A 15,720-nucleotide genomic window follows, 5' to 3' on the forward strand; every position below is an offset into this window, starting at 1 on the left:
GGACACCACGGTTCACAGTATGTTGTATAAAACGTAGTAGATAACGTTCTCTGTCCAATCTGGATTGGATTTCCTTTTTTCTTTGTGACTTAACACTCAATGGATGCCACAAAATTATAAATTACAAAGTATTTCTGAGTAAAACTGTTCATATAAACTTAGAATTATTTCTTGCTTACAGTTTAATATTTAATATAAACGTGTGCACTCTACATCTGAAAGTTACTCACAAGCCGTGGTCGTTGTTCAGGTCAAATTCTGTAATATCATAAAAAGGTAAGATAAAAAGATTGCAGTAAGTAAACCACTAAGAAAATTGTACGAAAAACAAGACATTAATATTTAGTATGTGAATAAATGATAATTAGTTAACAACTACGATCATAGGATTTGGGATTTGGAGTCAAAAATCAATAGGTAGGTTGTCTACTGGAGAAACTCGTTCACATTTAAAGAAACATGAATGTCTGGATTGGTTTTAATTCTTGACATATACTGAATGAATGATTCACAATTATAAGGTCTAAAGTATTTATGAATAAAACTGTTAGTATACATTTGTCATTATGTTTTACTTAAAGTTTAAAATATAATATGTGGTGGGCACTCAACATGTGAAAGGTGCTTACAAGTTGGTGTTGGATAAGAAAAACAGTTAAGATAAAAATAGGATAAAAATGCAGATCAATATGGTGATAGGTAACCGCTTTTTATAACTCACAAATTATGTTTTAGTTCCAGATTAAGTTTAACCCCATATCATACAGAAGGGAATTCTTTTGACTAAAGACATCCAAATTTATCTTTGTTCAAGGCTTGTCGATATTTTCACCCAAGAAAACTGCATGGCCTGATGTACTGAGAAAGCCGAACGCCATCTAGTAGTAAGAACTAATAACATACGGGATTGTTCATGAAAACACAGAGAAATGTTCGGTGACACATGGTTTTCGTTTATACGCTAACATAGTGAAGAAACAGGACACGAAAGATAAAATATAAATATTCTTTGTAGGGATGACACTGATCTGTTATATTTACATTCTGATAAATAGTGTTATTAATTCGTAACAAGTTAGTGTAGAATATCCTGTTTATCAACATTATTCATACCTGTTCTACTGTTGTTTAAAAAGTTAATGTTGAACTTTGACTTCATCCGTATCTTTTCACACTCAACATGAGAAGTGAAGCCGTCATAAACAGACGACAGATGAACTGATGGACAGACACCACTGTTCACAGTATGTATAAAACAAGTAGTAAATAATGTTCTCTGTACAATCACATTCAAATATTGTCTACAGCTGCTTTCAAAGTCGGTCTTCATTGACTGTTGTTGAGATCGAATTCTGTAACATCATAAAAGGGTAAGATAAGAAGTCTGTAAAAAGTAAACCACTAAGAGAATTGCACGAAAAACAAGGCTTGAGTATTTAGTATTTCAAGAAGTGAGAATTACTTAACAAATACAATAATAGGATTTGGAATTAGAAGCTCAGAATAATAGGTAAATTTTGTATTGTTAAAAATACGTCCATAGGGTGTGGGATTAAGGGTTAAAAACAACAGGTAAATTGTATAGTGGGGAATCTCGTCAGACTTCACATATAAACAAACATGAAGGTCTCGATTGGTTTCTCACATCTTTGTGACTTACACTCAATAAATATTACAAAATTATAAAGTCTAAAGTATATCTGAGTAAAACTGTTCGTACAGATTTATAATTATTATTTTTATTTAATGTTGTATGTTGTTCAGAGGTATCAGTAAAATAGTCAACCAGGCATGTATGTTGTACAGATGAACAAGTAAAGTTGTCAACCAGGAATGTACGTTGTTCAGATGTATAGGTAGATTAGTGAACCAGGCATGTATGTTGTTCAAAAGTATCAGTAGTCAACCAGGCATGTATGTTGTACAGATAAACAAGTAAAGGTGTCAACCAGGAATGTACGTTGTTCAGATGTATAGGTAAATTAGTGAACCAGGCATGTATGTTGTTCAGAGGTGTCTGTGAAGCAGCCATCATGGCACGTATTGTCTTCAGAGGTATCAGTAAAGTAGTGAACCAGGCATGCATATTGTTCAGAGGTATTAGTAAAATACACAACCAGGAATGTACGTTGTTCAGATGTATAGGTAAATTAGTGAACCAGGCATGTATGTTGTCCAGAGGTGTCTGTGAAACAGCCATCATGGCACGTATGGTCTTCAGAGGTATCAGTAAAGTAGCCAACCAGACATGTACGTTTTTCAGATGTATCATAAAAGTAGTATACTAGTCATTACGTTGTACAGATGTACCAATAAAATTGTCAACCAGGCATGTATGTTGTACAGATGTACCAATAAAATTGTCAACCAGGCATGTATGTTGTATAGATGTATCAGTAAGAGTAGTGAACCAGGCATCTATGTTGTTCAGATGTATAAGTAAATTAGTGAACCAGGCATGTATGTTGCTCAGATGTTCAGGTAAAGTAGTGAACCAGACATGTACGTTTTTCAGATGTATCATAAAAGTAGTATACTAGTCATTATGTTGTACAGATGTACCAATAAAATTGTCAACCAGGCATGTATGTTGTACAGATGTACCAATAAAATTGTCAACCAGGCATGTATGTTGTATAGATGTATCAGTAAGAGTAGTGAACCAGGCATCTATGTTGTTCAGATGTATAAGTAAATTAGTGAACCAGGCATGTATGTTACTCAGATGTTCAGGTAAAGTAGTGAACCAGGTATGTATGCTGTTCAGATGTTCATTATGTGTTTGTTCGTGTGGTTCTCGTGTTCTTACCAATCGACTTATATAATTAGGCCTAGATGTAAGCTTTTTCAGTAGCCAAAATGTACATCTTTAATATGGGTTTGCTTCTAAGCTTTTCGATCTAAGCGATAGTTCGTAAGTATCAGTCAGCAGGCCTAAGTATACATGCAAGTATCGTGGCAACAAGATTACTCTGTGACTGCATGTTTACAGCTTTCAGGTTCACGTAATCAAAGATTACCAATTTGTAAATTGAACAGTCCTCATAAGTGATTGCAAAAATCATTCCCCCCATTGGGTGTAAAAAAATCTACGCCCCTGTGTATATGTGTTCTATAGATGTACCAGTAGTCTACCAGGCATTTATGTTGTTTAGCTGTATGAGTAAACTGGAAGACCAGGCATGTACATTCTCCAGATGTGTCAGTAACGTAGGTAACCAGGTATGTATGTTGTTCAGACGTGTCAGTAAAGTAGGTAACCAGGTATGTGTGTTGTTCAGACGTGTCAGTAAAGTAGGTAACCAGGTATGTATGTTGTTCAGACGTGTCAGTAAAGTAGCAAACCTGGAATGTATGTTGTTCAGACGTGTCAGTAACGTAGGTAACCAGGTATGTATGTTGTTCAGACATGTCAGTAAAGTAGCAAACCTGGCATGTATGTTGTTCAGATGTTCAGATAAATTAGTGAACCAGGTATGTATGATGTTCAGATGTTCAGGTAAATTAGTGAACCAGGTATGTATGTGGTTCAGATGTTAAGGTAAATTAGTGAACCAGGTATGTATGTTGTTCAGATGTTCAGGTAAATTAGTTAACCAGGCATGTATGTTGTTCAGATGTTCAGGTAAAGTAGTTAACCAGGTATGTATGTTGTTCAGATGTTCAGGTAAAGTAGTTAACCAGGCATGTATGTTGTTCAGATGTTCAGGTAAATTAGTGAACCAGGCATGTATGTTGTTCATATGTTCAGGTAAAGTAGTTAACCAGGCATGTATGTTGTTCAGATGTTCAGGTAAATTAGTGAACCAGGAATGTATGTTGTTCAAAAGTATCAATAGTCAACCAGACTATTTGCAGAAATTACCAGATTTTAAAAAATATATGGTAGTAGTTTTTATAGTAATGCCATGGAATTTAGATTAACAGTTTCTTATCATTACCCCCATGCAGTAGGTAAAGCCCTGTCAAGCATCATTATGTGTGTTAATTGATTAAGCTAATATCTTGTTGTGTTAAAAGGTCTTTAATTAGGATAATTTCAAAATATTTTGTAAATTTGTGCTGAAAATTTGGTAATGAATAATCAAGAAAAATCATTCACCTGTATGACTTTTGACTCCAGTGTAGCACATGTACCAAAAATATTTGATAGTGTGGATTGCCACAGTCAAAATACAGAGGGTGAAAATTGCTAAACTATCATACATTAATAACGCACAATGTGCCATGTAGTAGTTTGTTTTGGTCACCCAACAAACTACCATGCATTTTGATAAAGGAATACATACTTGAGAAATACTACACAGTTTTGTAGTTTGTGATAAACTGTTTAGAACTAATAAGGAATTTAAACAATTTTCAGGTAACATACACCTGGGATATAAAACATACTGTTATTGTTTATGTTAAGAATTTGCAGTGACTGTTACAAAATGTTGTAGTTGCTTAAAAGTTGTTGATGCACAAGAAACAGGACCAAAATATATCGATCTTTGATGTATTTATGATGTTTGTAATTGTGAATTATTCTTTGTGTTTGACATAATAGAGTGACAAAAGAAAATTAAAAGATGTTAAAATTAAATTTGAGTGGAAATTGGTGGAAGTAACTTATTTTCTGATAACGGTGTTTTACCTCTTCCCACATAAATAGCTATTGTAATATAGTGCAGTGCTATATATGGAAAATAATTTTTAACTGCCTTGAGCTCCCACATACTTCATGATTAATATGGGTCAACCAAGTTGATCATGTAAATCAACTTAATGATTTTTTTACATTTTCTTTTCATCTTGATTCTGCTGTTTAGTTATTGCTTCTGAAGTGGAATTATTATTCTAATTTTTCATGAATATAAGATAACCTTTTTTTCTTAGTTTTCTTTTATTGTGTATTATGCGTGGTTATTAATTTTCAACAATGATTTCTGAAGTCCAAGTTACTACTATGAAGATAATACCACCTACCAGCACACTTACTCAGGCTGCACATGTATTCAAGGTGTCTCTGTTTCTTCACTCAGTTGGACTCATTCACTGCTACCATGCTGTGATTGTTGGGGATAAACATGCAAGTTACTGTGGTTCTTCATCTTGTGCTATCCCTTGAGGATATTCATATACCAAGGATGTGCTGCAATATTTCCTATTTGATTGATTTTGAGTAGGATATTTCACCATACAATGACATCTTTCTTCTTATTGTTTGGATGGTGGGTTCCTGGATCAATAGTTTTATCACTTTACTGTTATCACAGATTGGCAGGTGTGATATATTCCTCCAGTCTGTTGTACCCTTCCTACTTGCACCAGATGGCTTTGTGTTGGATTGCAGTTGACTTGATACTAGTACTGGCTCAGGAGAAGTCACCAAAGACAGGTCAATATATAATGACCAGTTTTAATCTCTTGGATATGATAACATGAGTGTATATGTGGTGTATCATTGCAACTTCTGTATTAATAGTTAGGCACAGTTGAAAGGTCAATAACATGAAAATAATAAATCTGTTAGATGTATAACATTAAGATTTAAGCTATTTAGAATAAACATTTATGTTTTCATCCTAGAATGTAGTCATTCTAGAATGAAGAAACATAATTTATATATATTTCCAAACTTTTCATGTTGGTTATGAGGTTGGTTATCATCTGTCCAGAGATACAATAGTGACAATAAAATATAAAGTTTTTTCTAAAAAATTTGATAATTACCTGATGATTACAAAGACTTGTGAAATATGAACATTTTCTCATGCATTAAAGTTTTTTTAATCTTAAAATCAAAATGGCTCTGCATGTTGGATAGTCAACATTAGAATAAAAAGTGCATGAGAAAAGCATTGCTTAAAAATCTTATATTTTGCATATGAAAATCTTGTAATGTTTGCTGATGATCAACAAAATTTCATGGAGAAACACATACTGTATTAGACTTTATAGCATGAAAATCATAAGTTCAAAATGGTTATGAGGTCAGTCTTTGGGAGCAAGCTTGTTGTGTAAGAGTTAATGTATTTCATGTGTCTATCTTCACAAAATTTGGCAAGCTTTCGGCAAGTCTTTTGTTTTTAAAAAATAATATTTTTTATTTAAGTAATTTTATTAAAGATTTCTCAGTGAATATATGGAATCACTGTATTGACTGCTCTGACTTTAAAGTGATTTTGTGTTCAGATTAGAAATACATTTCATTTGAAAATATTCAAATATCTTTTGCATAACCTCTAAAACATCCTAAATAGTTCTCAAACATTGTTTTCCATTAATACTGTATATTTTATATCATTTTCTTCACCCTAACTATACAGATTTGATCAATTTGACCAACCCTGTAACTACCATGAAAAAAAACATAAATTACCTTTTTATCTTTCTAAAATGATTACTGTTTGTAACAGGAAACTACAGTTCTTCATCTCAAATAAATTAAAAGCTTGTCACAGCTACTTTCATCTATATTTAATTTTATTATAATTTTTACTTTTGAATTATATATAACTAATAATCCCGCCACACAATCCCATAGCTTGGTAAACATGAAGCTTATGTTACCTTATTGAATGATTTAATGTACAAATTACTCATGAGTATACCTCATGAAGATTTTTGTTTTCATAATCTTAACTGATATAAACTTGTCTAAACTAAAGTTTCTAATTTTTTCATTTGATTTACTTTTGTAACACATAAATGAAAAATATTTATGGAAAACAATGAATATAATACCTTTTACAATTAATATAATACCTTTTATAATGAATACAATATATTTTACCTCATTTCTTTTGTTTTTGGTTGCTGGTGAAAGTTAATACCTACTTTTTTATATTGATGGTAACTAAATTATTATTTTGTTTATTTACATAATGCACCTAAGATAGAATAATAGCATACAATGCAAACAGTGTCCTGTAACTATTTTAATTTAACTGGTTTTTCTAACTAATACAAGAGAGGCTTAAATCAGTTCCTTTAACTGCTCAACCTAAATATGATGAGATAATTTCAAATTGAAGACAGTTCACAGAATTCTGTACTGATACAAATGTAGCATTATACATCATTGCAGGGATTAAAACGTGGCTTCTCTGTTGGTTATAACTGATATAGTATAAAAAAATGAGAGAACTGTTGGAAGTTTGTGAGGATATAACAGGTGAGCATGGGAAGAGGGTTAGATTTTCTAGCTTGGTTCCATTAGCAAATAAGATTAAAACTATAAAAATTGGACTTTCCCTGAGTAATATTTACATCACAATGATTAATTTAGATTGAATTCTGTACTTCAGAGAAGGGTTGTAAATAAATGAAAGAAGAGGAAAGACCTAGAAAAAAAATATTGTAATTCTCATACTAGGGGATATTAAGAGTGGTTTTAAATGTTTTCTTATAAAAGTAAAATCTTAAGACTTGATGTTTAACTATGTTTTGATGCCAAGTTTATTCATATACATTGATACTAAAGTTTAATTAAATTTTAAATGTAACTGTTGGAGGTTGTGAAATTTAGTTTTGATCTGTTTGTACATCAGTTATGAGTATATGAACCTGTATCACATAGCTACTGACATTTATTTCCATCATATGTGAAGGATGACATCCAGAAACCATTCAATATACCATGTTAGAGCAGCTTGAAAATTCTGGTAATATGCTGTGGACTATATTAACTATTCTTTAGATGACTGGGGAACAATAGCAGCAGTGTGCTACCTCAAGTAGGGAGCTTTTCTCCAGTACCTTTTAATCTCTCTGAATCCTTTGAAGGTGCAGTGGACTGATTATCCAGAAATCTGACCTTGTACTTCAGACCTATGTGTAGTACAACTGTGTGTGTGGAAAGCTGGACTTATGCCTGTGACTGTTGATCTTGAAGTACAGTTTGGGTAATATGTGGTTCAGAATGTTACATTTGTTATTGTTTACATCTTTGTAATAGACATTTTAGACCTTGAACGACCTCAATGATATTTTATGAAGGTTGGCTCACAACACCTTATTTTATATCACTATTAGAAACAATTATTTTCCTCTATTTATGTATTATTTACCTGTGAATGTTCTTCAAAATCTCTATGTTCCTGACAATAAACATTTAATATAAAGATTGGGCTGGTACTGTTATGCTTTGTGTAATAAAGTAATTGCTGTGTACTTGAAACAGAACTGTATAAAAAGGTTTTTAGCTTTTTAATTGGTGTTTGATTTATACAGTATTGGAAGTCATTATTAAATTAATGAATAACGTGTGTATAAAATGCAATTATTATTGATTGTTTCCTCCTTTTGCATGAAAATAACCAACACCTCAGGACAGTTATGCTTCCTAATACATTGCCAGCTTTCAGTATTTAAATGGTAACTTGTGTACTACATGAATAAATAGCATTACATAGAATCTCTTGTGTCTCATCCATTCCAGCTGATGAGTTCTGATATTAAACAAAATGCTTATTATGTTGTAAGTTGAGGAAGACAGAAGTTAAATCTGAACTGCTGTTCATTGCATCTATCTGATTTCAAACCACAATGTATAAAGTAAGTAGAATATGAAAACAAAATATTGAAGTTAACTTGTTTTTGTATATAAACAATAGTTTTTTCAGTGATACAGAGGAAAACATTTTTTATTGACAATGTTCCCTGTAATTTTTCAATTCATCTGCAGAATGATTTCTTTTAATGTACACCAGCATCAGAGTAGTGTGTGGATGTGCACTATCAGCTGGTTATTTAAGTTTTAAGCCTATCAACTGCCAGGGTTGTTGAGATTTTTCACTATTACTGAGGATGTGCATGGCTGGAATTACTAAATGTGCATCATTTGACTGGTTGTTGTTTGTTCATGCATCATAGAAGGAATTCTGATTATAATCAACATAAAATAGCTATAACAGTGGGCTATGTATCATCCAGTAGTGTTGGAAATCGATACAAAATTGATGACACCCATATTACTTACAGATGAAGGTCAATTCTAACCTATCATCATTTCATGCAGGGATTATTCTTCCTCTAGTAAGACAATATCCCAAACTTTCACCAAATGTTATATAGGGTAATATGTGAAAATAAAAGATGTTGATGAATTGTAAGTTAGCTTTGTTAAAGTTGTGATATGATTGTTATTAAAATATGTCAGTTTTCATAGAAACTGAGATCAAACACTAAACAAAAATTAGGCTAAACTGTTGAGAGTAATATATGACATTTTGAACAGTATTCATTGTCATATATTAATAAACTTATAGTGGCATAAAAACAAAATGCAATGCTCTGTTTAATGTAAATTCAAAATGCTAAAATATTGACTTATTTGCTTTCACCAAGTATTTTTTTTAGAATGATACGATAAATTTCATTCAGTTGTAATAACTCATTGTATGGAAATCACCTGTATTCTTACACAATGCATGAATATTTTGTCTAAAATGTTTCTTTAAAGCTATGCTAAATAACCTGTTTATTTTATCTTCATGATAATTTTTATGTGCTGTAGTTATATATTCTCAATTTCCTCCTTGCTGTTTTAAGTAGGCATCATGGTAATTTAATACTAAACATAAAGTAACATTTAATACCATCTACAAAACAATAAAAAAATTCTTTAATTACCAAATAACATTGATAAATTCTATTTAATTTCATATCATGCATTTGTTTTTTAGTTTAACTTAACCTTTTCTCCTGGAGGTACAAAGGTGGCTTTTCAATACATACTTCTGTCTTATCTTTTCTTCACACTGTTTGGTAATGTGTTAGGTACCATCTTCTAACTAAATTAATGTTACATTATACATTTTTTGGTTCAAGGGAATTCTTGTAATTGTTGGAACAAAACTTCCAAGTTCATGTTACTGGACAAGAAAACAAATTTAATTGCTTGATTTTTGTACCTGTGGAGTAATAAGATGTATAATCACTAGACTTTGCAAGGTGATTTCCTGTCCCTAAGATTTTGTTTTTAAGTTGTTACTTTTGAAACTTGAAGCAATACACTTTGTATCAAAATAGTATTGCCTTTATGATGCCTGTTTGATTTACAGATTCTATTCACTTGAAATTGATATAAAATTTCATTATCTGTGTTGTCTCTTACAACATTAGTTTGACTAATATAATCAAGGTTTCCCAAACAATTTACAAAAATTAGTTTGGAAAAAAAACCTTTCTGTACCATTTAAAATTGTAAAAAAATAATGTTTGTAAATTTTTGAAATATAATTGTGTAAAATTAAACAATGTGCTGTAGTTGAACTAACTAAAATAATATCTTTGTTTTATTTTATAAACATGAAGTACTTCCAAGAACTGTTGAATTGTAAATAGTGATATGAAAACATATTTGGTCATATTAAGTCAATGATTGACAACGTGACCCAAGAAGACTTTAGATAGTTTAATTGTGGAAGTTATCATGGTGTTTATGTATACACTATATATTATTTTAAGAAATTTATTAAATATAAGTATGGCTATGTGGGAATCAAACAAGCTCTCTCTGAAGGTCTAAACTAATAGAGCCCAGTAATTAACTGATTACATTCATGTGTAGGTATTTGCATGCTTTTGAGTTTCTTTATAACATGCAAGTTATTTACATGTAAAATGTGTATGCTGACCTTACATTCTTATGTTGCAAAACAGATTTGAAACAATACATCCACATTAACATTTTGGTTTTGTTTAAGTTGCAGTGATCTATGGTGTTATATAAAAATGTATCTCATACAGTGTATATGTTGGTTATAAGATGTTTTTTTCTCTACAAGTGGGTTTCTCGTCATCACTGTTCATAAGATGACCTGTTATGTAAATGTGTATCTTATACAGTGTACAAGTTGGTTATAAGATGACCAGCTGAGAACTTGAGCTTTATCAACTTGCTCATCATCCTTCCTATGTCTATGTAGAATAGTGTATGCTGGGTGCTATGAAGCTAAAGTCCATCAACCACCTTTCCTCACTTTAAAAAAAAAAAATGTAAATGCTAGATGTATTCATGAAAAATGTACTTTTGTTATCAAACTTTCATGATTAAGTTAAAAGAATATAACTCAAACATGATATAGATTTTGCAAAGTGTAAAGTGTTAAAACTTCAGTTTTTCTTACTAAAGTATATTATGCTTCTTCACATGAACAGTTATCCAACCTTAGAATTGCAATATTTTTTTCTTCTAAGAATTAATCATTAGTCCACACTGTTCATGGGAAATTATTCAGATTTTTAGTGTAACAGAGTTTAATTATTTAATAAACAAAAATCTGTTAATCTTGCATATTTCTTTGCATGGTTATGATCTCCATGTACTTTTACTTTGTGGCAAGTAGGTTGTAATTTACTGTAGTATTGAATCATTTTAATTGTGCTGCCATAATAAAATGTAGTCTAGAAACACGTATCAAGAATGAAAGCAGAAATATATTTCAAGTAGCATTTAAGTTAGTAGAGACTTATGCACTTATTTACAGTTTATATAATTATTTACCCGAGAATTGTAATTGGAGTATTTGGTATTCAACACCTTTTTGAAAATATTTATACACCAAATAGTTTTAGATCCAGGATCTTGTGTATATAGGTCTCTCAAAAATATATCACCCAAAATCATGAAAACAAAAACATAGTAATGCTTCAAATAATCACACTAACCACTGTTATTTTACAGATAAAATGAGTGATTTAACCCAATTTTGTTTGATGCTTTCTTTACATTGAGTTTTGTAACAACCAAAAACAAGTTATTAAGTTGAGGAAGAAATTTATTCAATCCTAAAAGAACAAAATAGTCTTTAATGCAACACCAAACTGATATATTTGAATTAGAAAACTTTGGTCCTTGAAATTAATACTTATGGGTGTAAATATCCCATGCACTAGGTATATACATGTCCCTAACATTAGAAAGAGCCATGTCATGAGTGAAAATATTTTGGGAATTAACCATATTTTCATCATGTCAGATAACTAAATATTGTCCATTTTAACAAAAGATCATTAAGTCAGTTGTAATAATGCTAGCTACTGTGAATAAGATCACATTCCAGTCATGTCAGAAAGCAAGAAGTTCTGGGCAGCCACAACTAACAGAATGAACTCTTAATGCTGTGAAAATAAGCATGGAAAGTAGTGGAGCTCAGATGGCCACTAGTGTTGCAGTACCAGGTATAAACATGCCTCAGTACCATCAAAAGTTACTTTTTTAGCATGGGTTACAATGACAGGGCAACTGGACAGAAGCTACTCTTCACTTCAGACAGTATTGTACATTGACAGCAGAAGACATAACAGATGTTATCACACACTCCTTTATTTTTGGACAATGTAATTTTTTTCTCTGAGTCCCAATTTCTATAGTTTTATGACAGTGGACAAAGGACACACCTAGGATTAGTGAATATTTTTCTTGAAACTTTTGTTGAATCATCTGCAAGTTATGACAACAGAATTCTCTCAGTTAGGGCATAAGGTGTTGTTTAAATATTATGACAGTGACAGCTCAGTATGTGTAGGCCCAGTTACTGTTGCTTAATACATTGGAGTTCTAGAGCAGAACCTTATATTTGCCTATATCAGTAACCACCTTACTACACAAGACAGTGTTTTTCATACAAGGTAAAACTTGTGCTCAGTTCAACTCATAAAATAATTCCTTGAATGTATCACCACTGTTTTGTGGACAAGCCACTCATCAAATGTGAGCTTTTTTAAACACATGTAACCTGTTCTTTATTATTTTCTGTGAACAATGAACTTCTTGGGTCATCTTCATCAGATTCTTTGTTGAGACTGGGTTGTATTCTCAGGTTTCAGATTTTGTGCATAAAATGTGTAACCACGTTTGTCTTGAATATTGCAAAGGACAGATTTATTAGATGTTAATGGTAACTTCATATACCTAGTTTCATATTGGTTTATTTAATGAAATGTTTTTATTTTCAGAGTGGCTCTCTACTTGTAGGTAAGATGTAAATCTGTAAGTAAAGGAACAGTATGATCGATTTTACACAAAAGTTAATAACAGATCTGGAATGCTGTTAAGAGAATACCACAGAAAACAATATTTACAAATACGTGCTTTCAATGAGCTTTTCTACTGAAGGAACGAGTGAACTCTAAAACTTGTCATATATTACTTTGGTTAAGAAAGGTTACTCACAATACGTTCTTATATCAACAAAATGTTTTGTCAAAAACATTGAAACTATTTACAATATATTTTATGTAATTTTTAGAAAAAAAAGTTTTCAGTGCTTGCTTTTTATTCCTTGTTTCATAAAACCAAAATTATAACAGCTGAATTATTTTGAAAGGGCTGAACACCCTTAAAGAAATATTTAAGTATAAATTTCTTTTCTCATTGCAGATTTTACAGACTTGTCAGATAACTGCCCAGGAGATACAAGTGAAGATCATCTGTAACCAGAAATTCTTTTATCTATGTTTATTGATATATTTATTTGTACAGCAGGCATGACAATGTATCATACATTTAATGCACTGCACTAAGAAGCACTGTATTATATGCATTTTACTTTAAGTAATGTGTTTTTGATCACAACTGCAAATTATTAATTTCTATTTGGTTTATAGTTGTTATGAGTATTTCATTTACTTAAGATAAAGTACATTGAATGCTTTTCTGAATTTACAAAAAGAAATGCATAAACTCTGCACATGTAAAAACAATATTTAGTGTTTGTGGAATCATATTTTGCTGGAAATTTATAAAATAATATTAACCAATGAAAGGGCAGAATATTGTGTTGCTATTTCAAAGAAATTATGTAGAAGTAAATTTCTTTTTTGTAAAACTGTTTCAGAGTTCTCTATGATAAATATTCAGAGCTATGTAATCTACAACACTGTGAAGCATGAATGAACACAATTAATAGTTTACCTAGCATCTGTTTGAAGAATGCCTTGAACTTTGTGTAAATCTTGTATCCACAGTGTACATTATTTTAATATACACGTGTTACAGGGGAATTCTTGTATATCTCATAAACTTTACCTAAAATAAGTTACTGTTCTAAAGCAAATGTTTTATTGAGTTATATTTGTTGACAAAAAATATAGTACTATCTGTTTTATATCCATGTAACTACTTTGTAAGGTGTGAATGGATTTTCACACAAATTGGTAGGGAGGTTCATTATGTCTGTGCATTGGGTACAAACAGATTTTCAGCTTTGTACTTTTATTGGGTGTTTTTGTATTCTTTTAGCACTACTTCACCCGTCTATATATATCTTTGCCAAATTTGGTATGGAGGTTTATTGGGTACATGGAGAAGATACAAATTTTAACTTTTGTTGTCAAATGAGCATTTTTGCATTTTTTATGACAACTTCAACCTCTGTTGATGGATCTTCACCAAATTTGACGCTACTATTTTACCAACGAATAGTGGATTAACCGTCACATTATAATGCCCCCACAGCTGAAAGGGGGAGCATGTTTGGTGCGACGGGGATTCAAACCCGCGACCCTTGGATTACGAGTCGAACGCCTTAACCCACCTGGCCATGCCGGGCCTGTGTATAGATAAACATATTATACTGTAAGTGTTAATGACATAAACACTCTTGAGGTGTACTTAGTGATTAACTAGGGTTTTTTCATTACTTATATTAATTTGCTAAACTGTTAAATTGCATTTCTATATTAATTAGTTTTTTTTTTTTTTTTTTTTTTTGAAAATTTCATGATTGCCTACATTTAACTTGATGTAATTTCACTTGCAGAAATGTTTAAGAAACATGGCGTCTTTCGCGTGTGCAAGCATTAATGAAAGAATTTGTGGACGACTTTTGCCCAAAAATAACTACACAACATCATCGGTTTACATTGGCAGGAACAAGTTATCATACCTGCAACAAGAATAAAGGATAAAGACTGGAAAGGAAAATTTTAAATAAAGTATGAGAAAAAAGAGATTAAAAATATTATAGTAACATTTAAAACATATTTTCATTTCTTAAACTTAATCATTTGTACTTTGTTAATAATACATAGACTTAACGATATAATAGAGAAAATGGGAAATAAAATATAAATATTCACTTCAAAAGTCATTTGATATTCATTTAGGAAGTTCTACAGATTATGCAAATGAAATGTGAAGACTATAATAAAATGAAAATCACTTTGCATGTAAACTATTCAAAGTCTGAGCATACATAAATACATTAAATAACGAATGTTTATTATAAATAGTGGAAAAACCAAATTAAATGTCATATTTTTCTAGAACTACATAATCTTAGGATCGTTTAACACAAAACTATTTCATCCACCAGTTTCATTTTTATTAAGAACTATCATGAGTTACATACCTACTCACAGTGTAAATAGGTCGTAATATTTATTATATTTAGCTGTGTTCTATGAACAATTAATCTTAATTCTCCTCAGGTTCAGAAGGGAGAACACTGACTATATTTCTTATGGATTTTCGTCAGTTAAATTACATTCACTGATTAAAACCACGAGTTCATCTCGTTTTTCACTGGTCGTGTTGTTTTTAGAGTGTGATTTTACCGGTTTCAGTTTACTAAAGTTATGCTTGGTTTTGGATACACTTGATGCAACTATTAATAAACTCCTATGGGCTTTAGCAACCTCTGAGAAAACCTTACGTCTATTATTCTTATGTGTGAAATAAGCTGCCTTCTTGAATGCTATTGTTTTAGCTGATGAGCCTGTTGATGT

At 31.2% G+C, this 15,720-nt stretch overlaps 1 protein-coding gene across 10 annotated transcripts; it reads left to right on the forward strand.

Annotated features, from left to right (window-relative positions):
• The first annotated feature begins 688 nt into the window (after window positions 1–688).
• On the forward strand, window positions 689–14,923 carry LOC143231732 (uncharacterized). 10 transcript variants are annotated; one of them, XR_013017153.1, is made up of 4 exons: window positions 689–1,370; window positions 7,685–7,889; window positions 13,373–13,424; window positions 14,754–14,923. XR_013017153.1 is itself a non-coding variant. In XM_076466356.1 (3 exons), exons 1-3 carry the CDS (start codon window positions 2,001–2,003, stop codon window positions 14,761–14,763), a joined length of 312 nt encoding a protein of 103 aa, XP_076322471.1. In that variant the 5' UTR covers window positions 1,379–2,000; the 3' UTR covers window positions 14,764–14,923. The 10 variants fall into 10 exon arrangements, 1 of the variants encoding a protein (XP_076322471.1); XR_013017157.1 differs by lacking the exon at window positions 7,685–7,889; XR_013017158.1 differs by lacking the exon at window positions 7,685–7,889 and having other exon boundaries at window positions 689–1,244.
• The last annotated feature ends 797 nt before the right edge of the window (window positions 14,924–15,720 follow it).

The sequence above is a fragment of the Tachypleus tridentatus genome, chromosome 1 (genome assembly GCF_004210375.1).
Source record: "Tachypleus tridentatus isolate NWPU-2018 chromosome 1, ASM421037v1, whole genome shotgun sequence".
NCBI classification, from domain to species: Eukaryota; Metazoa; Arthropoda; class Merostomata; order Xiphosura; family Limulidae; genus Tachypleus; species Tachypleus tridentatus.

What these genes read in the sequence shown, in the direction of transcription:
- LOC143231732 (XM_076466356.1), top strand. Translation starts at nt 2,001, where the DNA reads ATGTTGTTCAGAGGTGTCTGTGAAGCAGCCATCATGGCACGTATTGTC. An exon ending in TAAAGTAGCCAACCAGACAT is followed by an intron (nt 2,251 to 13,372) that starts GTACGTTTTTCA and finishes TTCTCATTGCAG; the next exon opens with ATTTTACAGACTTGTCAGAT.